The sequence below is a fragment of the Anopheles stephensi genome, chromosome 2 (assembly GCF_013141755.1).
Source record: "Anopheles stephensi strain Indian chromosome 2, UCI_ANSTEP_V1.0, whole genome shotgun sequence".
Lineage (NCBI taxonomy): Eukaryota > Metazoa > Arthropoda > Insecta > Diptera > Culicidae > Anopheles > Anopheles stephensi.
Genome location: NC_050202.1, coordinates 54,011,416 through 54,036,642, shown reverse-complemented (window position 1 = coordinate 54,036,642; position 25,227 = coordinate 54,011,416). Strand labels below are relative to the sequence as shown.

General features: G+C 45.8%; 2 protein-coding genes and 1 non-coding gene across 7 annotated transcripts in view; 2 read left to right on the top strand and 1 right to left on the bottom strand.

Annotated features, from left to right (window-relative positions):
- Window positions 1-291: 291 nt before the first annotated feature.
- Window positions 292-365, top strand: Trnan-guu. The gene has a single exon. It is a non-coding gene; the product is annotated as a tRNA-Asn (tRNA).
- Window positions 366-523: 158 nt separating this feature from the next.
- LOC118502755 (zinc transporter ZIP13 homolog) lies at window positions 524-6,677 on the bottom strand. 5 transcript variants are annotated; one of them, XM_036035325.1, is made up of 5 exons: window positions 4,014-4,325; window positions 3,725-3,950; window positions 2,984-3,562; window positions 1,940-2,479; window positions 524-1,868 (listed from the first exon to the last, which is right to left on the bottom strand). In XM_036035325.1, exons 3-5 carry the CDS (start codon window positions 3,195-3,197, stop codon window positions 1,534-1,536), a joined length of 1,089 nt encoding a protein of 362 aa, XP_035891218.1. In that variant the 5' UTR covers window positions 3,198-3,562; window positions 3,725-3,950; window positions 4,014-4,325; the 3' UTR covers window positions 524-1,533. The 5 variants fall into 5 exon arrangements, with proteins under 5 accessions (XP_035891218.1, XP_035891214.1, XP_035891215.1 ...); XM_036035321.1 differs by lacking the exons at window positions 3,725-3,950; window positions 4,014-4,325 and adding an exon at window positions 6,507-6,677; XM_036035322.1 differs by lacking the exon at window positions 3,725-3,950 and having other exon boundaries at window positions 4,062-4,336.
- Window positions 6,678-7,543: 866 nt separating this feature from the next.
- Window positions 7,544-25,227, top strand: part of LOC118502694 (M-phase inducer phosphatase-like) — a 108,664-nt gene continuing 90,980 nt past the window's right edge. Inside the window, exons 1-2 of the mRNA XM_036035210.1 lie at window positions 7,544-8,018; window positions 8,244-8,758. Of these exons, the coding sequence (XP_035891103.1) occupies window positions 8,374-8,758 (385 nt within the window). The 5' untranslated portion in view covers window positions 7,544-8,018; window positions 8,244-8,373. The remainder of the gene's footprint in view (window positions 8,019-8,243; window positions 8,759-25,227) is intronic.

Below are 25,227 nucleotides of genomic sequence, written 5' to 3'. Positions count from 1 at the left end.
AACGACCTTAGATACTTTCTATCCATTACTGATCCAGATTAGGCGTTATTATCGGTTTTTAATTGCACTGATACCGTTACACTCTTCTCAAATATTCATATAACAAATGAGCATTTTGAAAATTACCATTTCGCATTAATTTTATACCCTGCAAAACTGCATATTATGCACTTCTTGTATTGGCCTTATTATTCATAAAATGCACTAAAACCCCTGAAATGCATCTTGAACATAGCACACGTAATCGGTTTGCTTGCTTTATGAATCGTTTTAACGAGTGAGCTTCGCAGAGCCTTCGTGGCGCAATCGGTTAGCGCGTTCGGCTGTTAACCGAAAGGTTGGTGGTTCGAGTCCACCCGGGGGCGCAGATCTTTTTTGTTTGTGTTTCCCGCGCTTTCTTATATATCATTTCTAGCATTAGGCATCTAGTTTTAATTTAATGTAAAACTAGATTTATTTTTAAGAAAAATAAAAAAAATCCATTTTAAGTTGAAAAATGATAGCAAATTGTACACCGAGTCGATTTTGTTGTTCGTTTTATACAATGAGATGCATTTATTGTGCCAATTTCTGCACACTCGTATGCACAGCCCTACACGTTCAGTGCTCTCTTCTAGCACAGTTTAACCGCCTTTAATTTTTTTTCAGTCGGTATCCGTAACAGTTGTAAACGTTTTTATTCGCTCCTCACTACAAAAATTACAAAAAGAGGAGGTTAAAAACACCCAAATACGACTAGTAGTATATGGTTTAGCAGCATAACGCTATCAATCGGGGTTGTCTGTTTAATTTTGTATGCGAAAAATTGGGCAATATTTTCGGCAATGGGTTAATAACTGGGTTTAGAGCCGGAATATAGCGCGCCCCACCGAACCGGAGGCAATCGTTTATATGGCATCGTCTAATTTCTTTGTGATTCTATCACACTGTGTCACTACTGCGCGGAATTGACTGCTCACTACTGCTTTAGCTTTATCCTTACCAAACGTTGAGCGTTACTGTCTCCTGTGTTCCCTAAACGCAATTTCTATCGTCTCAAACTAGCTTACAAATCTAGCCTATCGTTTTTAAATCCTTTCGCGCGATTATCTTACTCTTAAACAGCTTCCTTAACTATTTGTGAGAAGGACATAATTACACGAACACCCCTTTTACTATGGTTTTCGCGCGATGGAGACGCCTCATCGCCGTCAGCACATCAGTCGTATTTACATTGTTCGGTGCCGATCAGAATGGGCAAAATCCCTGCCTGGTAAACGCGATCACACTGCAAACCCCCCGCCCCATGGTCAGTTTCACTTCAATCGTATGGTTGCGTGTCGGGTTTGGGTCGGGTTTGGGTCGGGTTTGAAACCGTGATTGCTTCTACAAAACAATTTAACAATATCTACACACTATTCAAACGTACCGCGGTACATGAAACAGATGACATTATTTAAATATATGTACCACCGCCGGAAACCAGCCAGTTTGTGTTCGTCGTAATGTTATTCGTGTTCCGTGTCTTGTCTTACTATCTCTCTCTTTCTCGCTTTAGTGTTCCAGATAGACGGTCATAAACGCCATCAGTCCAATGCCGAGCAGCAGGGCAGCAAGCTGTTTGAACGATTCCCAGGGATTCGATTCGTCTAGCAGATCCGGAAGCACCGTAACGAGCGCAATGTGCAGAAAGCCACCGGCAGTGAACGGTGCGATCCAGGAGGTTTTCGCTTCCAGCGCGGTCGTTGCGCCGCTGCCACCGATCGCGACCAGCGCACCCAGCAAACCGGCACCGGCCGTTAGCAGCTGTGCCTTTGCCGCGTCCCAGCGGCTAAATCCCGATCGCAGCAGGATCGCAAAATCACCGACTTCGTGAGGAATTTCGTGCACTGTTAAAAAGCGGAACAAAAAATGAATGATGATTCTATTCGATCACGCAGATTTAAATCATTCAACTCACACAAAATCGCAACCGTTGCCAGTAGACCGTGCTGCAGCGACACCAGGAACGAACCGGCCACGGCCAATCCGTGCGTAAAGTTATCGATCGAGTTGGCCAACAGATTCAAATATCCGGCCACCTTCTTGTGGCCTGCTGTTTCATCGCGTGCCGTTTCGCTATTGCCCGCCAGAAAGCACCCGTTCGGTACGTCCTCGATATCGCACGCACCCTTCCCATCGCCACCGCCGCAACCGACGAACCCTTCCGGCAGCTTGGCACCGCTGCGCCGGTACAGACAGGTCGCAATTTCCACACACTTGGGCTGTGGGTTTTGTTCGTCAACGTTCGCGTAGCCGGAAAATATTTTCTCCACGATGGTGAAGAGTAGCAGACCGGACAGTACCCACAGACCGCTCCGGAGGGACGGATGGCCATCGGCCGTTGGTCCGGCCGCTATCTCGTGTTCCCAGGTTTCGGGTAGCAGGTGTAGAAACACATCACCCAGCAGGCCACCGACGGCGAAGCTAAGCAGCACCTTCAGTGTCTTGGATTCGGCCGCTGAAAGCCAAAGAACAAAGAAAAGGGTAGAGATGTGTTAAAGAAAGGGCGTGATGGTACAAGAAAGAGGACAACACTGTGTGGCGGGGGGGGGGGGATATGTCGTTTACGGGAAAGATGATCGCGTTGTTGCAAGATGGCACGTCGTCGTGGTAGCGGCAGCCGAATGCACGATGAATCAATAGAGATAGCGAGTGTGAAGCCACGGGTGCTAATGGCGATGATACGGCAGACTGTGTGTATGTGGTACACAATAAATGCGATCGAGGGATACCGATAAAGGGTCATAAATTGAAGCCGATCAACTTCATTGCCTCCTCGGGTGGTGGATGCACTGATTGCTAAGACAAACAGAGAAGATGTCGCGCAACAACACGCATCAAGTAGGCACTGGTTTCGTCGCCGGAACATGAGCAGGCGCATCTTTAAAGGGATTTTGGCGATCGATTCCGGTGCCCACCTCACAAACTTAAGAAACGAATACATATTCACAGCACAACTTACGATTACTCTGCTCCGCTTCTTTCCCGTTTTTGGTCGCATCCGGTATGATGAACATGGGCAGTATGCCCGACAGTCCGATCAGGGCCGATCCGAGCAGCGAGAATACCCACGGAATATACCCAATCGTACCGATAAACTCCGGCACGTACTGGTGCATCTCCCGGTACAGATAGACGAGCGTTTCGTCCAGAAAGCTATTCGTTATGTTCATCATTGTTGTGGGCTGCTGCTGAGCACTTGAGCTGTCCGCCACTAACTATAACAACCGCGCTTCGGTCGTTCGGTTTTTACACACACGCACACACACACACACAAGGGATCTTCGCAAGATTATGCCCCACAGTCCATTCAAGTTCGGGATCGGAATATGTATCAATAGAAGCCGCGGACGATGATTTAGAGACGACGCGGTGGCTGCCGCTGATTGCGCACTGCAGGGTAGAATTTGGACCGTCTGTGACCGCGTGCAGGGCAAGAAGTTCGGAATTGCAATTAGCAGCTTCTTCACACACGCGCGGGGTGCCACTTGGTTGTGAGCGTGTGCTACGGTGTTGCTTTCGGTTCACGCTACACATTCACCTGGTGGGAGTAGAAAAGCAACAACAAAAAAAAAGATTATATTAGTGGTGGAGATGGACAAAACAGCAAAAGGCACACACAATCTAGAGCATTTTAACCTGTAACGTAAGGGGGGAAAAAAACGTCCAGCCGAGAAGACAACAACCGGAACCGGCGACGTACCACAAACCGTTTGCGTCTTGTTCGAGTGGCTTGTACCGCACTAATGACACTACCAGCTGATTCCGATGCTACTCTTATCGACTGTCTCGAACAACACTCGCCGGGGGCGAACGACGGCTACGATACACAAACTCACACCAGACCAGACGGACGACACCGAACCGCCACCACGGACCATCTGCAGGCGAAAGTGATAAGGAAAGTCTTCGTTGCGCGGCCGGTTCTCCTACGGGGTTGAAGAATATATTCTTATCCCTAGCATCATAGCCTCTGGTGAGTGAGTGGGTACCTGCTACTGCTGCTGATAGGCACGATAGAGGGATGCGTAGTAACCTACCCTATTTAATCATTCCCGAACGGTGTGTGTGTGTGGTTCTTTTGTAATCCACTTTAAATTTGCAGCTCGTTCAACTGTGGGCCTTGTGGACTTGATTCGGCATGTTTTCCTATTTGTCGATGATGCACTTTCTATAGGGTGTAAGCTGTTTTCCTTATTGCCGGATACGTAGTCAAAATATTGATGACCGGTTTTTGCTCTTAATCCACCTGTCCCTGCGACAAAGTAACAGAACGTACAACTGTGTGGCCTTCATCGGCGCCGAACGCAATGGTAGCAGAAGAAGGGAACACAGTTCAGGACAGTACTGTCAAACTCGGTTTGTCCCGAGGCCAGCAAGAAACCCCGCCGATGGGAATAAAATATCAAAAGGAACATTTTTTACACGTTTATCAAAATGATAACGAGAAGTAATGCATACATTGATAGTAGCTGTATTCTTGGTGAATCTTATGAACAAGGCTTGAGTTAGTTCTTCGTTCAACAACCTACAAAAGCAATTGTTTAAAAATGGACCTATCAAAAATTTTAATGTTTTAAATGTTTAATTAAACATCAAATACAATTTGAGGCAGGCTCTAAGTGCCGATACAACAAATATGAACATCGATTAAGACTCTCGCTATGGCAAATTGAAGACTACTTCAATTTGCCAAATATTTCCTAAACTTGCAAAACTCTACTCTAAAAGCTCATATACATATTATTATGTTTCTGGTTATTTGGATTTGTGACCGAAGCATCTTTTGAGGTTTTCACTAGAATTACTGTCCAGTCAAAAGACAAAATATGAAACTCAGTGGCGGATCAAGCCCCTTGAAGGCTCTGTTCAGAATTAAAGTTGGAAGCACCTAACAAATCCAATCTGTTGACTGAGTCAGAGGCCGAAGGGTAAATATTATACAAGGCTCCTTATGGAGTTTTGGGAGCCCTATAAATGCAAGAAGCTCCCAGGACCTTACAACCAGCCTACAGGAAGATACCCCTTTAGGTTCAGATTAAAAGATCGAGCTCATTTTAAAAGCCCAATAAAAAGGAGGAAATAAAATTTCCAGCAAATGTTTGTTTCACAACAAGAAACAAACGAAAAAATTGATGAGTAGAAGAGTATAACTATTTATAAAAAGCAATAATTTATTGAATAAATTTGGAGTGGCTGTAGTGTGAGTGTATAAGTGTACAAGCTTTCTTCTAATCATGTAACTAATTTTGGTTTAAATAATTTTTTTTATAATAGCCGCATGTTTGACATGCCTGCAATGGAGAGAAGGGAACCTGTAGGGTCAACCGTGTCTAGCAGTGATAGTGAGTAGTGGTAAAACCATTTCTGCGCACGCCGTTCAACCATCTAACACCAGGCGCCGATAGCGTGCACGCGCGCGTATTTGTGTGCGCTGGTATATCTTGTACGTTATTGCGCACTTAAAAACCATTTCTCCCTTTCCCGCACCCCCCCCCCCCCCCCCCGGCGCACCCAAACCTCTCCATCACCATCTGCTAAATGGTTGGAGCCGAATGGAAATAACATGGCAACCATTGGCCTGTCTCAACATTACCGCACCAACCATGTGATTTCTTTGTTCGCTCAACCATAAAACCATCTAGTCATCATCCGCTCTATCGCCATTCGTTGCTGCTACCCGTGCATGTATGGATGGGTAGAAGTGTTTGTGTGTGTATTCACAGAGATGGTTTTCTATGGTTTTCTATGACGCACCGGATGGTTGTACTGCTTTGTTCCGTGTGCGCGGTGGTTTTTGCGCTGATAAGCTGCCACGAACAGCAGCCACACAACCATTTCGCACCATTCGTAACCATTCTATTTTACGCTTATCATCATGAACGGCGGGATGGTTTCAGAAATGAGCAATAGTAGTAGTAGCAGTAGGTGGTTGAATGATTAATGCACTTGCGGCCGATAATGGATGCAGATGCTGCTCGGTTTGAGATTACAGTAATACGACATTTGCAACGCTCTCTGCTCGACTATATTACGCCGATTTTGCTCTTCGACATTAAACTGTTGTTTTCCGGGTTTGTGCCGGTAAAACAAAATATTTACACCCTAAGAATAAACTGTACCGTTGCTTCAGGGTTCTGCGTGGACCGTTTCCGTTCAAAAGGTTCTATCGTGCAGTAGACCGAAATAATGTAATGCGTATGAAGAAAACAAGAAAACTTGATATCCTTGAACCCGCGGCTCGATCGTGTGGCTCGAGAGCATTACTAATAAGGCGTTTTAAGCATTAGCAAACAACTCACCCATTCCATATGGCGTTAACTAAAAAAGTCTCTTTGAATTTTTACAAAGCTATCAACACTGATAATGCGTTTTTGATCACAGCAAAATTAGGGGAAAAAACGATAAAATCACGGAAGCTGGAAGAGCGCTTTACGTAAACCCACCCACATCAAATGATCATTGTCAGGGAAAACAGGGCTTACCTTTCGCACCAGTATCCTCGATATTGTTTAAAAGTCTTCAGCAAACTAAGGGACGGTGTTTGCACTATTTTGAATACAATTTCCATGGGAATTTCTAGAGACTGCAATTTAATCTGCTTCCGAACTTTTTTATATACGAAAACTAATGGTTTGTTGTGACAGTACAAAACCAAAACAGCTGGGGGATGGCATGCCTTTGACGTTTGGCTGGTTCCCAAGTAGCATTGTAGAATCCTAACTGTTGTGGTACGCATTCAAAACGCTGCCGGGTTTAAATGCAGCCGAATTTTCCGCAAATCAGATTATGTGATTAGTATACACACAGCAAAATGCTGTTTATCGTAAAAAAGCCTTAATAATTCGATTTTATGCTAAGAAAAAAAGCCCGAGGTTGTTGTAAACGACCAGTTATAATATAACAACAACATATTTGATCATTAATTCTTGCACTTTTTGTTAGATAAGAACACAAATTAAGCCTAAGGATGCATACCTGACTATTTCATAGAGTCAAGTGCACAAATTCCTCATTCTTTGGGGCCTCTTTTCATCGCGTTATTCAAATTCAATGGAATTCAAAACAATAAATGGTGCAAATCATCCAACAAATTCAATAGAAAAAAGGAGCTTATGCGAGAAAAATCAGTAAAGATATGCAAATTACGATGCTTTTTTGCCTTTCTTTCATTTTTAAAACAAAAAATTCACAAATGGTTATTTAAAATAAACTCCTCCAACACCGTGTAAACTGGCATTAGCACAGAGTTGCCCACAAATTGTTTATTGGGTTCGGATTTGAGAAGGTACAAAATTTGTATTAACCGTTGTCGTGATTTATTGTACGTGGGAAACCATTCACTAAAATTATTATTACACAGATAAAAGTAGACTTACAATGAGTATCGCCAATACAGAAACTAAAATCCCACCTGCATAAATGTACGAAATTAGAAATACATCCGCTGGACACACGGGCAACTTACCAGGAAATCCCAGCTGATTGTTAGGTATCAGCTGATTGACTTTAAAAAAATCCTACGCATTGACGTCGACTTTTAAATGCCTGCCCAGACAGGTCGAAACAAAATGGAGGAAAAAAGAAGAAGCGAATGTTCAGGTCGCGCACGAAAGCTCAACTAAACTGTGATAAATAAACGGAGGTAAATCGAGTGCATCATCGACCGGTGTTCCCGTGTGGTTTGGCGGTAATACTAGTACATTCCTCCTGTCCTGTGTGCGGCAACGGGATTACAACAGGCTTTCTCTAAAGCATTGTAGCGAATAGCGGTTCTTTTCGTACCGTCGTATGTGTGCCGGTGTAGTAGGATAACGGAAGCTGTACTATTTGCGCCAAATGTGTTGTCATTTGCCGGGCTTTCTTCTATCAAACAACTTCTTTCGTTGCTACCGGTGAACTTGGCCGTGTGTGGTTTGCAAATTGTGCTGCAGCTCAAGCAATCGCCACTGTTGGGAATGTATCGGACTGTCGAAAAACCATCGCAGTAGACACAGGTAAGCCTGGAGTACGACGAGTCTTCTATTTTGGATACCCGCTGTAGCCTGTATTTTGCTATGGCGGTGTGTTTGTTGTGCATTAATCTGCCTTTTCAGTCAAGCTTTGTTTTGTTCCATGTAACTTTGTTTTGTACTTTTTACTATTTGTAAGTCGATATTGCTCTCACCTGCTACTCCCTTTGCGTTAGTGTGCTAATATCGGTACGTTTTCCTATCTTCCAGTTAACTTTCTTGTGTGTCGATAGTACCTGTGATAGTACCGAAGGAGAGTGATCACCAGTGCCGGAAGATTCATTACCAACCACCAAGTTTGTCTGGACGCCTAGTTTTTTATACCCGGTTTTCGCGAAAGATGCAACCAAGTACTACACCAAGCGCCGGTAAGGGCCAGAATAGTGACGGAACGATTGAAGTACGGCAGCAAAATCTGGTGGAAGACATCTTCACCACTGCCTCCTCAAACGAGAGCAGTTCCTCCGTGGCGAACGGTTTCGGCGTTGACAATCGCAGTGAAGTGGAATGTACTATCAGAGGCAACCGGCTCACGGACAAGGAGCCGGGCTGTACCTTCGAAACACCGACGACGGATAGAATGCTATTCCGATTGCGCAAGTGCTCTACGAAGATCTTTGGTCTTTCGCCTGTTTCGGAAATTTCTGCCGCACTGCAAGTGTCCGGCCTGGATACGCCCCGAGTAGTACGCCACGAGAAGCCACGACCGGTCTGCTTGAGAAAAGGTATGTTGATTCCACCAATACTCCACTCTCGGCCATATGCGGCCGGACGGTTTATGTCTGAGCTAGCAGCATAAAAGTTATGCTTCCGCAGCATAACGTAAGATGTCGCTAGGGGTAATGTTTTTATGATTCCCGGCACACCCGGCACACGTGTGCGCTGTGTGCACGTGGGTAGTAATGTTTTTATTTTAAACTTTATTTTATTATTGAATATTACAATTATTGTTCTAAAATTAAATTATGCTCCACATAATCACCACTATTTTTAGTGCTTCTAGCTTACGCGACGTTCTTGATATGACCTTACCGATTCGTTGTCCACAATTCCTATCCTGCTCGGCGGTAAAATGCAGTTCTCCCTCATATCGCACTAACTGATCCGTTCGTTTTTCACGCTCGGAATTATTGCTTGAGTGCAACGAGCTCGCTGCGAGGGCTGCGTAGGACGACGGGGACGTGTCCTTTACGGTGCGTTACATAAATAGACCACCCCTGCTTTAGCGTGGTGTGGATTCGATCTCACCGCCTGTGTTAAGTTTTCCAACCCATTCCTCCCGGTCGGTTCTGCGTTTATGTGGCAGCTGTTAGAGACAGTGGAAAACCCCTTTTCAATGTTGTCCTTAATGGTAGAGGAAAAATTTTCGCTTAGACAGACAATTAAATTGTCACGAGAAGACGTGCCAGGCTTTGTGAGACAACATATATTGACGGGCTGTAACGGTCACCCAGCTCGACGTATTGTCATTGGATCGAAATGCAGATCATTGAACGTTGATGCAAGAATTATAACGAATCCATGTTTATTAAATGGAATATCATTATTGATTGTACATTTAAAGGTAGCGCACACAATTGTTTATTAAAATTTAAATTAATTTTCAGGATGCATTCCCTCATCACTGCTTATGCTTCCCAACCATTCCATCCGTCTTCCCAGGATGCAGTTTCTTATTTTGCAATACGCTTGTCTCGTACCCGGCGAAGAGCTTGTCACACCACTCATCTCACATCAGTCAGTCCACATCAGTCCGTCAGTCGGAGGAAATGCAAATTACCAGAATCCGGATCTTTTGGGCGCCAAACGCCGGCAGGACAGATTCTGCCACGTTGAAAAGGGAACTGCCGAGGAAAAGGCGCTAACGCAAGTTAACTAAAAAAAAACCTTTCCAATGGTTTAAATACCCTTCCAAAACTTGATTCGCCTGTGGAAAGCGATGTATAATGGTAGAGAGCGAAAAAAAAAGTTAAAGAATTGCGGTATCTTGATTTTCTTGCCTATTTTCTTTCTGGCCGTTTTTATGCGCGCGCTCCTTCCTGTCGAGCGTTTTTCGGCGATCCTGACGTTTCGCTCCCGTGTGTCGGGATCGGTGCCCGGGCAACCCTCGTCTGGCGGGCAAAATCCTGGCGCTACACACACACACACACTAACACTCCTCGGCCTGTGTGCTCTTGCGCACCGGGATTATTACCGGTTATTGCGAATCCGCGCACGCCTGGGGTATCGCACGTTGTAAGGAAACAACGAGTCCCTTTAAATTTTCTTAAAAGGTCTCCCAGCGGCCTTCCTCGATCCCATTTTCGTCTTTGCTGATTGCATTCCACCTCGAATGCACATCTTAAGGCGGCCCTTGCACTGGTATATAAAGTAGAGCCGTGATGAGGTCTATACATAGAACCCTTTTTTTGGTTCCGATTTTTCTTCCGGTTTGTGACAACTTTTGGCCGGAACCCCGGACTCGGTAAGGCTTACCGAAGAACCGAGAGGTGGATGAAAATGCGCGCACACTCTCTTTCTCTGTCTCACGTACATGTGTAGAATCGCTAGCGCCTGAAGAAGTCGACCCAACCCCGGGCTAGGGATCATAGTCTGGAAATGCGCGCGCGCGCGTCGATCCGTCCCATGGGGGGTTTTTCCTTGCACGACGGGGAATGTAAAAGGACTTGTGCATAGGCGTGTGTGTGTGTGCGCTTATGTGTTTGTTAGCGCGCGCATTTTCTTCAAGGCTCATTATCGGTACGCTCCAGTGACTTTCCACGCTGCTCCTTTGCGAACAGTGGATATGCCGGTATGTGGTGAAGGTGCGAATGCATTCGTAGCTGGCAATTTACGCTAGCGCACATAATAGACAGCTCTATGCCGTAACAGGCGCTCCTCTTTGTCCCCATGCCGATGCCGTCGTCAGCAAGCGCATTCATAATTAAACATGAGCGGTTCTGTACATACGTATATACTCTGGGCTAGCCGTGTAGAACTGGGTGTAAGGAGCGGACTTTTTTTTTTGGCGGCACCAATCCTTAGAACCACTGTCGCGGTGGTGGTGCAGGTACAATTTTTCGCTTTTACCACAACTGAATCCAATGGACGCGGGGAAACCCGCATCAAGCGGTCTCTCCCTGTGTGTGGGTCTCTATGGGTTCCGCGGTACTGGTCCGTTTGGTTTTCGGCGCGAAATAGGCGCCAACCGCTGGTTGTCGGTAAATTAGGTTTGGCGCGCGATCAACGCTACGGTGGATGATCTATTATGGCACAAGGACTCACTTGCAGCAATTGGAAATGTATCAGCATTGAGTATGAATGTAGGAGATCGCCCTAATCGATACTTGGGTTCGGTTGGCTCTATCAGAACTGAGTGTTCCAGTAAGGGATCACGCAGTGTGGGTTTCTACGGGTTCTGTGGTGCTGGCGCGAAACGGGCAAATGTACAAAATCTCCTTTGGCGCCAATCGGTGACTCCAGGAAAATTTCCTTTGGCTTACGATCATTTTTCCTGGGGACACTCTACCAGAAATTCGAAATACATCAGGATTTAGTTTGAATGTATGTCCGGTAATGCTATTTTTTTATCTGAACTTAGTTCTTCAGAAAGGGATCTCTGTTTTTGAGCTTAACAGTTCCATGGTTCTGGTCCGTTTGGCTTCGGCGTTCGGGTTCAAGGATAGAATTTTTTTGGCGCCAATAGCTAGCTCCAAGAATATTTCTTTTAGAGCAAGCATTTATAAGCAATCGAAATACACCAAGACTTGACCTGGTATGTATGTCCTGCATTATTAGAACAATTTGTACCAGAACCCAGTTCTGCATTAAGAGATTGCTCTTCGTAGTCTAAAGAATTTCGCGGTTGTGGTGAGCAGACGGAGAGGATGTTTGTTGCCGCCAATAGTTGGCTCAAGATTTGTTTTTGACGGGCGATCAACATTACTTTGGATAACCTACAATGGCACAGGGACCACTCTTTCAGCCATTAGAAATGTACCAGGATCACTGCAAGCGACCCTCCAGCCTGTCGTCAGGCTCTATCAGCAACATTTTCATCAGACCTGAGTGTTCTGGGCAGCAAATATTTTCCAGACTGAAGTACCATTTTTAAGGCGCGTAGCGAGCGGAATCGAGAACAATAACAGCGACAGCCCTTGCCGGGCAGCAATGTATTGTGGGTTAAGGTCTGTTGAATGGCGCTCCCCTTGGCGCAATGCCATTGTTCACCGTTACAATCGTAATTTGTTTCCTTGCATATCCTGCGCCGTACTTACCACGGGGCTGTGCAGGGTACCTGAAAATTACACGCCTTGCATCCCACAATCAAATGCAAATGTGCACTGGAGCACCGTTGCCGATTGCCCTTAAGGGTAGAGGATTGATTAGAGTTCTTTTTCCACTGCTCACCACCTACCGAGCAGGGCGGATTGTCGAAAATGTCCAGTTCGCTAGGCCTGTAAGACTTTGAAGCAAAGAGAACAATTCTGGCTCTGCAATTAATTACGAGCTGCACGTCTTAAAGCAGCCTTGCGCGATAGCCACCACATCCACCTGGTAAAGTTTGCAGTCGCAGGCCTTTGACCTGGTGTTAGCTGACCGAGATCAAGAAGTCACGCTAGCAGTCAAACCGGAAGCGTATATGAGGCCTCGTTCCAATTCCGGCCGGCTGCGGGTTGCGGTTTATGCACCACGTCGATCGAACGGCCGTAGGTGTGGGAGAGGGAGAGCGACAGGGTCAAAGAAGAGCGGGTATTGCGGAGGATGTGGATGGCCTGGTAAGGTCGGAACAAAAGGAGACCGATCGGTAAAATTGCGAGCACGAGCCAAAATCTTGAAGAAAACGCTCTTCCTCCACCTTTGCTGCTGTTGTGCAAGAAGGTACGGTGTGGAAACGTGTAGGGTAAGGCACGCAGGAGGAGCTGTGTGTTTGATGAAGTCTTATTGAATGTGGCTTTTCTTTTGGGCCTTGTGTGTACATGAAAGCTGTTTGTTGCCTTCGTTACGCACCGCTTTTTCGCATCGGAGGCGCTAGCGGCCATACAATTGGGTTGCATTGCAGTTGCTGTCGTAGATTTATGTCCTAGGAATGTGCAATGTTTCTGGTAGGTCGGCAAATTTTTCGAAACAGCTGCGCCGGGCTAATTGTCGATTGAGTAGGGATGTTCAGTGTTGCTCCAATCAAAACATGTATTCACCAGCAATGTGGACTGAATTTTTGGAGGACAATGTTCCAGACAATGTGTCTGATATACATTCTTGAAGTTGCTAGTATTGCTAGAGGACAATATTTTTACATGTAGAATAAATGTGAAGCAACGGACGCGACAAGTGTTTTATCCTTTAGACCACGTTCTAATGATCCCAAACCTAATTCTGATGCCATGTTCTAGCAACCAGCAACATGGCATGCGAGGGTGAGATCAGTTGTTCTGTGCCGCCAAAAAAAAGTCAAGCATTCATCAGCAACAACCCAACTGGCAACTGTAACTAGTGCTGCCGAGCGGCTTGTGGCTCGTGCGCAAGTAGCGTGAATTGGGCCACACATTTGTACGCTAATGACCAACGTATGAATGAGTTCTACGCGTTGCGCGTAGTTATTTCCTACATTCCACCTCATCAGCCTCGAGCCTCGAATTTCTTGTCGCGGCAAGTGCTTTTTTCCCTCTCCGTTCCATTCGACCAGAAAACAAGGACCTTTTGGTTACGGGGGCCGTTCATCCTTGAAGTTCCCCCTTGCTCCTGCTTTTTTTTTTTGTTTCATTTTCCCAGCTGAGTAGGAAGATGGGTTGGTCCCGATGTTACACCGTGGTCAACAAAGCGTGATCGTCAGGACACGTGCCCGATAAGCGGTCGAAGGCGGACATGCGGTACTACAGCCCGTGAGGATCCCCAAGGATCTTACCATTGAAGACGGTGTGTGTTTAGAAATTCATTTATTCCTCTTCGAAAGGAGTAATTTAGGAGGTACGGTAGGCATCGTAAGAAGCTCGTCTCCCCCAATACGCTCGTGAATGGGATAAAAAGGAACTCCCATGGACGCGGGAGGTTTATTTTAGAATCAAGATAAGCGGCCGGTAATGCAATGACTGCCGTCTGGGGGCAAAAGTCGAAGGATAATAAACTTTTGCCGGAACTTCCGGGGAAGCACGTGGAAAGGATATTGCGGTGAATAAACTTTGGAACAACATAGTGTTCTTGTGTAGGGGTCAAATGTTTGCTTACTTCTGCTTAACCAACAGCTTAGTTTAGCATACTCACCGATACGGGTAGGGGGGGGGGGATCTTGCTTAATATTGATCTTAAGAAAACGTGTGTGTCCATCTGGGGTTGCACCGCGAGCACGTGCCACGAGCGGCCTTCAGTTAGCTGTTTGGACGATGTGTTGCATAGTTCTGCAATGATATGGCGGCTATAAAGTAATTAACTCATCCTTATCCTTCACTTCCTTGATCGCTTCATGGTCTGCGGAGTCTCCGTCAGCCTTGAACCATCGAAGACGATGAAACTTATGAATAATTAAACACCGGCCCGCCATCCGAATGATCTTCCGCTTTCGTCCATCCCGTAACCGTACTGGGCAACTTTGGGTGACTTTTTGCTCTCTCTCTCTCTCTCTCTCTCTCTCTCTCTCTGTCTCTCTGTGTGATCCTCGCGACCCCATTTTCCGTATAGTTTACTGTAAATTTTAATTCGTCTACGTCCATTACCGCCATGTTCGACCTATTTCAGGAGAGCCCGGTAGGTTCGACTATTAGCCGCAAAAGCTGAGCGAAAGAAAGAGAGTAAACAAAAAATTAAACATGGAAAATGGAAATAATCCCACTTCGTTTTTTGGGTTGGTACTGTCTACCATCGTGCAAAGGGGTGGTACGTTCGTGACCTCATGCTACTCCCGTCTGAAAGGTGTGTGGCAGTCGGCGCACGCATACGTATGGGGAGGATATCGTCAAACACCACTCAATGGTGCGCGAGTCCTGCGCCGTCCAGCCGGCATCACTCTGCCGGCGACTCTGGCAGTAAGGGTATAGCGAAAAAAAAAACAAGCAGAGCGGAAGAATACAACCTGGCAGGACACGATATGGACTGTAAAAGTGGTAGCGCCTTGCGCCGGCGCACTTCGACAAATAGCCCTGCAAGGGAGAGGGTGAGAAAGTGCGCCAACGTGACCATATGTTGAAATTATCGGCCTGTTAGTCGATTCGCTGACGACTGGGGCATGTCTCTGTCCCGCTGGTATATATGTGGCATGGTTCGGCATTGATCAGTCGCGCAATAGGGACACATTGTGTAGCCTGCCGTGGTAGGGTAGACGGGCACCAAGAATCGCACGGGTGAGATGCTGTTGTGGTGGTGCTTGCTTTCCTATTGCTTGGAAACCATCGAGTACCATTGAGTGTGGGGGTCACTGTTGGCTACGTGCTGTGACAAGGAGGGGAATTCTATATTGCTGGTTATGAGGTGCACCTATTGCTAAAACTTCATGCTGACGGGGTTCTCTGACTGACTTTGACGTTGTGAATGATTTTGGAAAACCCTTGGAAATTGTGCACTAGCATATAGCTTTTGAGGGCAAAGGAGGCAATGTTGCAGAACAAGAGCAATCAATCGTTGCACCGGGCACCAGGTATTTCAAGCAGTTGAGGTCTTATGTCTATAGGACCAACTTTACCTTAGTCTTCGCCTTACTATATGTTTCATCAGAATGTGTGGAGCAGTGGTTAGCAATAGAAAACAAAAATCTGGATGTATCGTATCGTACAGATTCTTACCGCGAAAGGTATGAAACTCTTGAAGAGACGATCGTTGAATATCACAAGTTTTGTAGAGTTGAGATAGTAGATATCCTTTCTGCTATAATTACCAAAAGAACTTCCAAACGACTTCCAATGCGGGGTCCTGTCAGTTTAGCTCTACTCGGTGGATGACCTCGCCCTGGTGATGATGAGTTTTCCGTTAGATAGAGGGTTCTAATTTACATATTCCCCCTCCATGTTTGGTGTGCTATCCTATCCCATGCGGGCTGTTGAAACTATTCTCATCTCCATACGAAATGTGGGTACAATGTTGTAGGTCTCTACTTCATACACACCCGCTTCAATTGCGATCGACATAAAGCAGACACAGTTTCGGTAGCTACTCGATCGTTTCTTATCGTCCGGAAGAAAAAGCATTCAGTGAAAGTGCTGATGATGAGTTACCACTCTTCAATGCCGAAATATGGAACAAATGGAATGGCTTTTGGCGCGTGCTAAGATTTGTATCGTGATACCTCCACAACGGTAAGCCGGTGATCCGGTACGACCTCAAAGTTTCCTCGCAGGAACGAAGGTTTACGGTGCGGATGAACACGCGGGGGCCCTACGACACAAAGGGAACGGCCTGACTCGTTGCAGTGTTGCAGTGCGCCAGAATAGTTGAATGAGGGTGTGCTTGCGTCTTGAAGAGAACGGAAAGGAAAGCTGTCAGCTGTTCACCTCCTCGGAAGGGCACGCGCCAGAAATAAGTTTTCTTCACGCTTTCTTGACTCAGCCTTTATACCCATGGTGTGTGTGTGCGCTTACGTTGTGTATCCACTGAAGGCAAGGCGTGGTGTAAGATAGGAAATGAAATTTATTACAGTTTTGTTTTTGTTCCTGACTGTACGACTGAACTTAATGCAAGGATACGGAACTTTGGCTGGCAGCCAGCAAGGTTTGGTAGCAAGGGCGACATATGTGCTGTTTGTGGCCGGGTGTGGCGGGAGTTCCCTGCTTTTCGTTAGGGAGCAATGAACCTAAGGTTTTTTGTCCTTTCACTAACACAAACCTACCCCAAGAGTTGTTGCAGCGTGAACTGCGTTAGGTTTTAGACGGATTTTCCTTACTGACTGTCCGGCCGGGAAGCAGCTACCGTTTTGTAGCGTCTGAAATTGAGTATTTTTGCCGTAAAAATACAAAATCCTAGCGATTTGCCTGAATTCTTTGTACGTTCCTGTTCAATCGGAATATCTCGCACAGCGTTACTCCCTACTGTTCCTTCCCGGCTGCATTTAATTTAATTTAGTTTGTCCGTAAAAAAGAACTGTGCTGCACAATACGTGTATTGTACGCATTAGGTGGTCATCGAGGATGAAGTTTCGCGCCAAAAAGTACGTACGGTTGTCAGATATGAATGTCGCGTATTACTCTATTATAACTTGTCCATTGGCTTGATGTTTCTGCTTTTATTTTTAGATAATATTGATGATCCTGATTAACAAACAAGGAATACCGATATGTCAACCTTTTTGTTCCTCTGAGGAATACTCCGAGACCCTATCATTTCGACTGAGTTAAGCTGTGAGGAAAACTGGTAACAGGACTACCCCATGACTGTAAGGAAAAATGGGAAAAACCTTTTTCCCTTTTCCGAAATCTGTGTCCTACCAGCGTTTGGGCACCTAAAATTAGTCTCCGGATAGAAGTTCCCTTCACTCACACAAACCGAGGAACGTGTTACATCCTACCGTACATCGTTCATACTCTCACTGATTTCCCGCCACAACACGTCAGGACTGCGTCAGGAAATTTTTAATCCCAGTTCCCATTCCTGACACTCGGCAAACTTTCTTCCGGCAAAAGGTGGAAGGTAATAGCCATAAATCGGAAATAAATCTCTCGTTCCTACCGGGGGACTTCCAGTTTCCAGGTTCTCCCGGGTACGGTACCGGGGATGAATTTTGATCCGTCCCCTCGTCGAGCTCCGAGAGACCGACACTGTTGTCGATGGATGTCAAATCCAGGACTCAGGGAAACGTCTTGCAACGTTTTTTTTCCTTTCGTCGGAAACGTCGGATGGGTAATAACTCGCCAACCCCAGAATGTGTTTCCTTAAAGCGAAGGCAACAAAACGATACCTTCACTCCTCAGCCAACGACTGCCCAGCCCAGAACACGCAGGCGGCAGTGTGTAGGAAGGGTATGCAAACCAATGTAGCAAAGCATGTTCATATTTCTGTTGTGCATAGCATAATCGGATGCAGCGTAAGGATGCAGTGCGAGGAAGGAAGCGAACGAGTGCGAGCTGCTGACGCTCCTTGAACGTTCCTTATTCCATGCCATACCTCCGTAAGGCGACGGTTCCCTGATCGGTGAATGATCTTGCACTCTCGCAGCATGTTTCTATTGTTTAATTAAATTTAGAAACATGCTAAGAATGGCTAGCGCGCTGCGTGTGTAACGACGAGGCTTTCGAATTGTTACCAAACGAGGCAAACAGTTGTTGTTTTGGTTGTTCTGCCGATCAATAGTGTTTTGGGTTGTGTGTAACATTTCGGTAACTTATGCACGTTTCCGATAGTGTGATTGGCCTGCAATCAAACGGCGGTAAAAATCGAACTCAAGTTGATTTCCCGCGCCCAAGCTCACAGCGGTGAGAAACGGTAGACTTTTATTTCGGGGGGGAAAAAACTGAAACCTCCATATGAAGGTTTATGTGCAGCTGCAATTGAAGTTGTGTTGGGAGGGACGAACAAAAAAATCGAAACAGTATCGATATTTGTTCAATTTCTTACCAAATGGGGGAGAATTACTTCCCTGCACAGAATGTAACTGTTCTTCGTCTGCTCAAGAATACCCTCTAAGTTAAGATGTAGAAAATCTTGCCAAACATGAAACTATTTTGGTTTCCGCTTCGTGTCATGCTGGTTCTTGAACGGAATTTAATGGCTAAAGATGAGGATAAAAAAATTCTACAAAACAGCATCAGCAAAAAATCAACAACTTCTTTACTTTGAGAAGTCAATGACATTTTCAACGAGCGAAACTGGAAGCACGAACGAAAGAATCTGTTCTAGACCGAGCTGAAAAGTTAATGAGCTGCGCGTTGGCACCGTGTTGCACTGTGAGCCTGGGGACCAACGGAAATGGACTGTTGCAAAAACGAAGTCAAAAACCAAATTCGCAAAGAAAAGAACACCCCAAAAACTGGATCGATTTCGGAATCGTTTCAACAATTTGCTCAGTATCTATAGCCACCGTCATAGAGATGCGCGAAGCAATTAAAAGCTTGGAACGCTTTTTTAAGCGCTGCAACACATACGCCCCGCGGGAATGCTGCAAGGGGCACATGTTTAAACTGCAGACAGAGCACAATCTGGGTGCGCCGGGAAGATGACAGCATTAATAGTAATGCGGAAAGTTATGGTTATTGCATCCTTTGCATAAAGAAGATCAGTTTGAGTTGGTTTGCGTTCTCTTTCTTTGATAGTTCAGCTCCGCAAGCGGCAAGTTGTGCCTCCTAAGTGTGGTCCCTGTGAGAACCTCCTTCTTCGGGCTCATTAAACTTAATTAGTTGCATATTAATGTGTCTTTTAGTGAAAGGTTGCTGGGCCTTTTTTTGTGTGTGTGCATGCCGTGATTCTTTTTGGGATGTGTTCTTCCCATTTCCCGCGGCATGAACGGGTTGGAGTTCGTTTGTCTTTTTCGGCTGATGCTGTAGCGTTTGGGTCGATGAAGTTATTTTGCAGCGAAAGACATAAAGTATAACAATTATTGCGTTACGTAATTGGTTGCAAACGGGGGAAACCAAGGAAAGGATAAGCGACTATGGAATGTTTATCTGGAATTGGAATTTATACACTCTTCTTGGGATGGCCCTGGGAGTCTTAGTAATCCACTCAACCATCTTTTGTCTTTAGTATTATCTAAGTTAGGTACAGCAAATGTATTACAGCTTTAATCAGTTGCTTTCGAGCATCTGTGTCCAAAATGTTGAGGACCTGCAATTGAACATTTTCTTTCTGGTAGTTTTTCCGTTGAGAAAGTTAGATCTCAGGAGTTCTAGACCCGTACTTGAAGCTAGACATTGCTCCATAAAACTCTCCGTCCGTGTCTGAGACGAGGCCGTCCACGTGACAGTCTCTTGAAAATGGCGACTAATAGTGCCTCAGAAAATTTGTTTGAGCTGGTGGGTGCGTCGTCCAAGACTGTTAACCAATCTCGTCCAAAAGCAATAAAATTTATTGAGCATAGTAGGACTGTTGGAGGACTATTCTACGGCTATTGGAGGATCTCATCCTCAAGCCAAGAAGCATATTTAATTGTTGAGAATACTTCTTGGGCGTAAGAGTCGAGCAATATTGAAACCACTGAGTTATCCGCTCTGTTTTTTAGATTTGAAGATTTTAAGGTTAAGATAATTTAGTTTTCCATCAAAATTATCTTATTGAATCACCGCTTTAGCCGCTTAAATTTGAAATATTTCCTCTGTGTACACTTACATACATTTGTTGTATTACAAACTCTGCAGGCGCTTGGCACTGGCACACACACACCGCAGGACAAATTTCTCGCCCGTTCGATTAATATCGCTTCGGGGTGCATTTTTCCCTCTCAATCGATACACTCTGATATCCTTTCCTTTAACTCGGCTTTTGAAAATAGGCATCCATTTTTCCCTAGCACTTTCTAACCCGACAAATAGATTTTGCAACGAAACTGCACTAAGGAGAAAGGCTTTAGCGAAAGGAGGGTGAAAGTATAGGATGTGCCGGAATGTTGGCCTTCGCCTAGGGTGCCTGCCCAATATCCCTTTTGTTGCGATTCCTTGCCAAATTGCCACGTTGCTACTGCTCAAAGCTCGCCTCGTCTGCATCCTTCTACTGATAGGCAAAAATGAAGGTATGAATAAATTATCGAAGTTCTTTGTACATTTTACAACACGTCGGTGAGCCCCTTAATTTATTGGCCGTAATTAATCCCTCGGCATATCGATTAGAAAGATAGCAATGCTTCCTTTTTTATACCAGGGTGAAGCATAGTTTTCGGCGTTTAAGAAAGGGATTTCGACAGAACGCAACTGCAACCGAATCGCATTTGCTCGAAGGATATTGGCACACAGGCGTATGGAAATTGCAACCAAACAAAGGATGCGGATGAATGAGAAAACGGTAAGAATCGCACCGTGCACGCGGTCGATGAGGGCTGCCGAGATAGACAAATAGTGTGATAAAACGGAAGAATGGTATCCCACAGGGTGTGACTATGCTAATGGTGGTATGCGTTTGTGCAGCAACAATGGAATCAAATTAAGCGAAGCAAAGTGTTGCCGGGGAGAACCGTAGAGTAAGCGTTGGAAGACAGGGGCTGATTAGATGCGATTAGAAGCCTGGGTGCCTGATTTGCGTGTGGAAAATCACGCCTGCAAGCGCTCGGGGGTTTTATTGGGATTGTTTGAGCAGAGTTGGTAGGGAAATGTTGGTGAAAAGGTTTACCATCAGTAGCAATGCATTTACGGAAGTTCGTTCGGTGCTTGGAGAATTCGGGAGTGTCTTCCACATTCCTATTAGCTCGCGAGGAATGAAAAGTCAAAACAGTGCCATCAGTTACTACAGCTGTCTGGCGCCAAGAACTTGATGATGACATTGGCCTGTTGCTGGCAATTGTTGCTTTCCGGACAGATGCATCTTGGTTGCAACTGCAAAAAGCCATACTCGCGCGCGCACACGTTACCCTCCCAACTTTGCGCAACTGCGCAAAATATTGTGCGATCGACCGTCTTGGATTTTCCCTTTTCCTCCCAATATCTTACGACGAATGGTGATAGCATTCACCGGGATGGGACGATCCTTTCTTTTGCTATTGATGAAGTGAATAGGACATTAATTTCTTGGTTGCTGTGATGGTCCTGCCCGGGAAGAAACGTTCGGTAATGGGGAAGATGTGCATCCTGCGCTTATGGGACGGTATAGGGAGAGCTCGCCCGGCGTGGCATTTGCGGAGGGATGATCATCAGGATCAATGATTTATCAAACGTCAATCGGGGATCCTGTTTCGTGTATGCTGAGGTGAACGAATTTGAGCTTCGGGTTTTTCGGGTTCGTTTACCTGGATACAGGTCGCTGAACTACGGCACTATGGGCAAGGATAGTAGATCCTGTGGTAGGGATCTTAACAGGACGAACCGAGAGAGCGAGAGAGGGAGAAGAAAAAAGGGAACACATCGTTTGAAAATTGCATCCCAACGGAAGAACGAGCGAAGGACGCATCCAAGAAAGCAAAACCAAAAAAAAAAAAAAACAAACTCATCCCGAAAAAGGGAAAGCCAACGGCAATTTGGAAGAGGAACCGTTACGGAGTGAATTTTCATTTTTATTAGATCCCATCCCAGTGCATCCCGAAAACTGGAGTTCCTTGACCAGCGATTGGTGCGCGACCGAACCACGGAAGAGACTGTTTTGGATTAGTACAATTAGGAACGTTGTCTTTGCCGATTTTCTCGGACGATTATGTGCGCTGTCGTGAAAGGGAAAACCGTTCACTTCGGTCGTTTCGGGCGCAGAGGGCAGAGCGCGTACTTGGTACAGCGACCATCAATGTCACCGAGATGATGAGCGTGTGGAATGAGATAACACATAAATTATCAGTTCCTACTCGGGAGGGGTAGAAGATCTGTGGGCAATGGAACATCTGCAGCTGGACGCTGAAAGGATCTGTAGTTGGGATACATCATCACGAGTAACAACGGTAACGCAAAATTTCGAGTACTCTTCGGTCAGGAAAGGTCCGTCTAAATTACCTGAGAACCATCCGCGAAGAGGATTTCTAATGAGCACGGCGGAATGGTTTATGTGCTTCGCTAAGCACCAGTGCCCGCGTAAAGCTGCAAACCCTTTCTTGCTCTCGACTCTCGACTGCAGCTGGATCGTTGTGATGCAAAACTCGCGTACGCGTTGATGGGTCTCGCGAGGTTCGCGGGTCCCACGAGAGGGTTTCGCTGTAGCCGGTAAAACCCTTTTTGTAGAAGACCCGGGAGCTGTGATTTATTTTTATTGCTAATCAAAATAAACCGTAATCTTGAAGAACAATGCCGCTCCCATCGGGTACCGGACGCGGGAAAGCTGACCGCGGATCTCGCGAGGTCCGAAAGGGCTGAACCACCGTTTAGGTCTAAGCGGGGAAAAGATGTCCCAGGGCCGCGGGACATCAGTGGAAAGGTCAGCGTAACGTCGGTGTAAGTCAGTGACCCTTACCGGTTTCTTTCGCCTGGTGAAGTGGTGCTGCCAGGATATGATAGTGACCGGCGGCCGTCGCCCCCTTGACTGGCCACTTCAATCTTTGGTTTTACGGTAATGCCTGACCGGGCAAAGCGGAAAAAGGGTGATGGAGACACCGGGTTGCCCTCGAGCGTAAAACAAACGAACTTTCTTCCATTGTTTGACCAGCGTCTTGACCGGGTGTTATCTTGCCCTTTCTTCCCATTATGCTAAACCATTCTTTCAGGTGTGCGTCCTTTACGATTTATTTACCCGCGAAAGATCGCATGTAATGTGCATCCGGACAATGGTTCGTACGGGGCACGGTCAGTACTCCGCGGTCCGCGGAAATTAATGCATAATTAAACGGCCTGACCCTTTCGGGGCGCGGCGGGCATGTTACGGAAGAACTATTACTGGTCAGAAAGTGGTCAACGGCGTTGCGCGTCCTGTCTCTTGAAGAGGTTGGCCCGGCCGGAGAAATGTGAACCTACTTGACTCGCGGCAGAATCTGTGCTAGTTCGTTGGTTTATTACCCGAGGTTTATGTTCCTGAGCATGGTCAGTTTTGAACCCGCCAAGCCCTTTGGAAGGAACAGCATTCTTCTGTTCGGCGATGGACAGGGCGTTAAGTGAATCTGTCATGCGTGAATGGTGGAAGTATATATATTTTCGGTTGAATTCGGAAAGGACCGGATCGTGATTGAAATATGAATATGCTGTGCATTATTTGATTACTGGAAAATGGCCCCCTTTTTTAACACCTCGTCTTCGCGAGCTGAGACCACGTTTGTACCATTGTCTGAAGGTGCAATAAGTCTTTTTTTTTTGTTTGATAGAAAAGGAAACGTTGGCAGGGTGAACAAAACGTGTAACGCGAGAATCTTATCGTTGGGTTTTTTGTGTGTATTGTGGTTATAGATGTTCGTATTGAACCAACATTTCTATCGTTTGATATCAGATAAGGTAGGGATCCTGGAATCCGTTTTTGGAAATGGGAATAGTTTTCAACAGCAAAATAATTCTTACGTAAAGGTTTACCCCAAACATTGGACTAGATGCTAGTGGACATAAGGGAGTCTCTTCGAAATATTCTCTCTTAGAAATATTTAGCTCATGTGACACAGCTCGTAAAGTCCTTTTAGGCCGTTAACATGGACAGAGGAGGCGAGGTTAATCCCAATCTGAGATTACTAACGACCAGCTATGCCATGCCAGTCATCTAGAGATAGTCAGTCCTCACTACGGAGGAACTGTCCGGAAGGGATTGGATTCTCAGTTCTGCCGTATCGAGACCTGTCGCCTCGACCACTGGACTACCCAGTTGCTGAGACTTCTCGGGCCTACATTGAGGGATTCCTTCTCCAAGCTTCCGAGTTTGCTTTATCAGTTTCTGCAATACTGTACCTTCTTGCAAGAGTTATCTGAAAGGACAGGTTGCCGTAAAAGCTGAATCGCCAATAAAAAGTCAGGATCGTGAGATATCTCCAACTTCTTCGCACGAAGATAAAGCTGATATTGGGAGCATACTTTCAAACGTAGTTATTAGACTATTTTGACAAATAGTGGTCCAAATCTACTGATGGCGCTGTCATTTTTTTTTTGACGTGATACAAAATACTATAGTCTCTAGATGCATGGATTTCACAGTATTTAGAACCGTCATGGACGAGCAAATAGTGATACGATACTGCCGATAAGACTGGCACCTAGGACGCGACCCATAGTCATGTGCATGCCATGTAACTACAATGACCTTGTTGATCGCACTATGCACATGCACAACTAATGCCATTTTTGATATCCCTCTAGTACGCAGATAAGGACCGCGAATGACATCATTGTGCCACGATGCGTTATCAGCACCCGGCGGTTGACGCCGGCGAAAAGATTAGCAAAAAAAAAATCTAGCGAAATGTTTACCAACGCCGTTTGTAGGTCAATTCTAACGGAAATTCCTCTCCGTTTCGGTAGAAGTGAAGGATGGTTTGGCGTCGTTACTCCGATAAGCACGAGATGTTGCGTTTGCGATCGGAAACCTCCCCATTCATAAGCTATTCGCCACCTTCTTCTTCCTCGTGCTACACCGGTTACTTCCTCGTGCGACCGGGGTTGCAACCAGGAACCGGTGATAGTAATTCCTGGGCTTATCAAAAAAACGATAGCTAGTGTACGGCCCCGGGCAGGATCGACAGTGTTGCTGCGGTCGTACGTTCTAATCC

Bases quoted from the DNA above. Each gene is read 5' to 3' on its own strand.
- LOC118502755 (XM_036035321.1), bottom strand. From the start codon at position 3,197: ATGATGAACATAACGAATAGCTTTCTGGACGAAACGCTCGTCTATCTG. The intron at 2,480-2,983 runs GTAAGTTGTGCT...TTTGGCTTTCAG, and splicing joins AGAAGCGGAGCAGAGTAATC to CGGCCGAATCCAAGACACTG. The intron at 1,869-1,939 runs GTGAGTTGAATG...GCTTTTTAACAG, and splicing joins GGCAACGGTTGCGATTTTGT to TGCACGAAATTCCTCACGAA.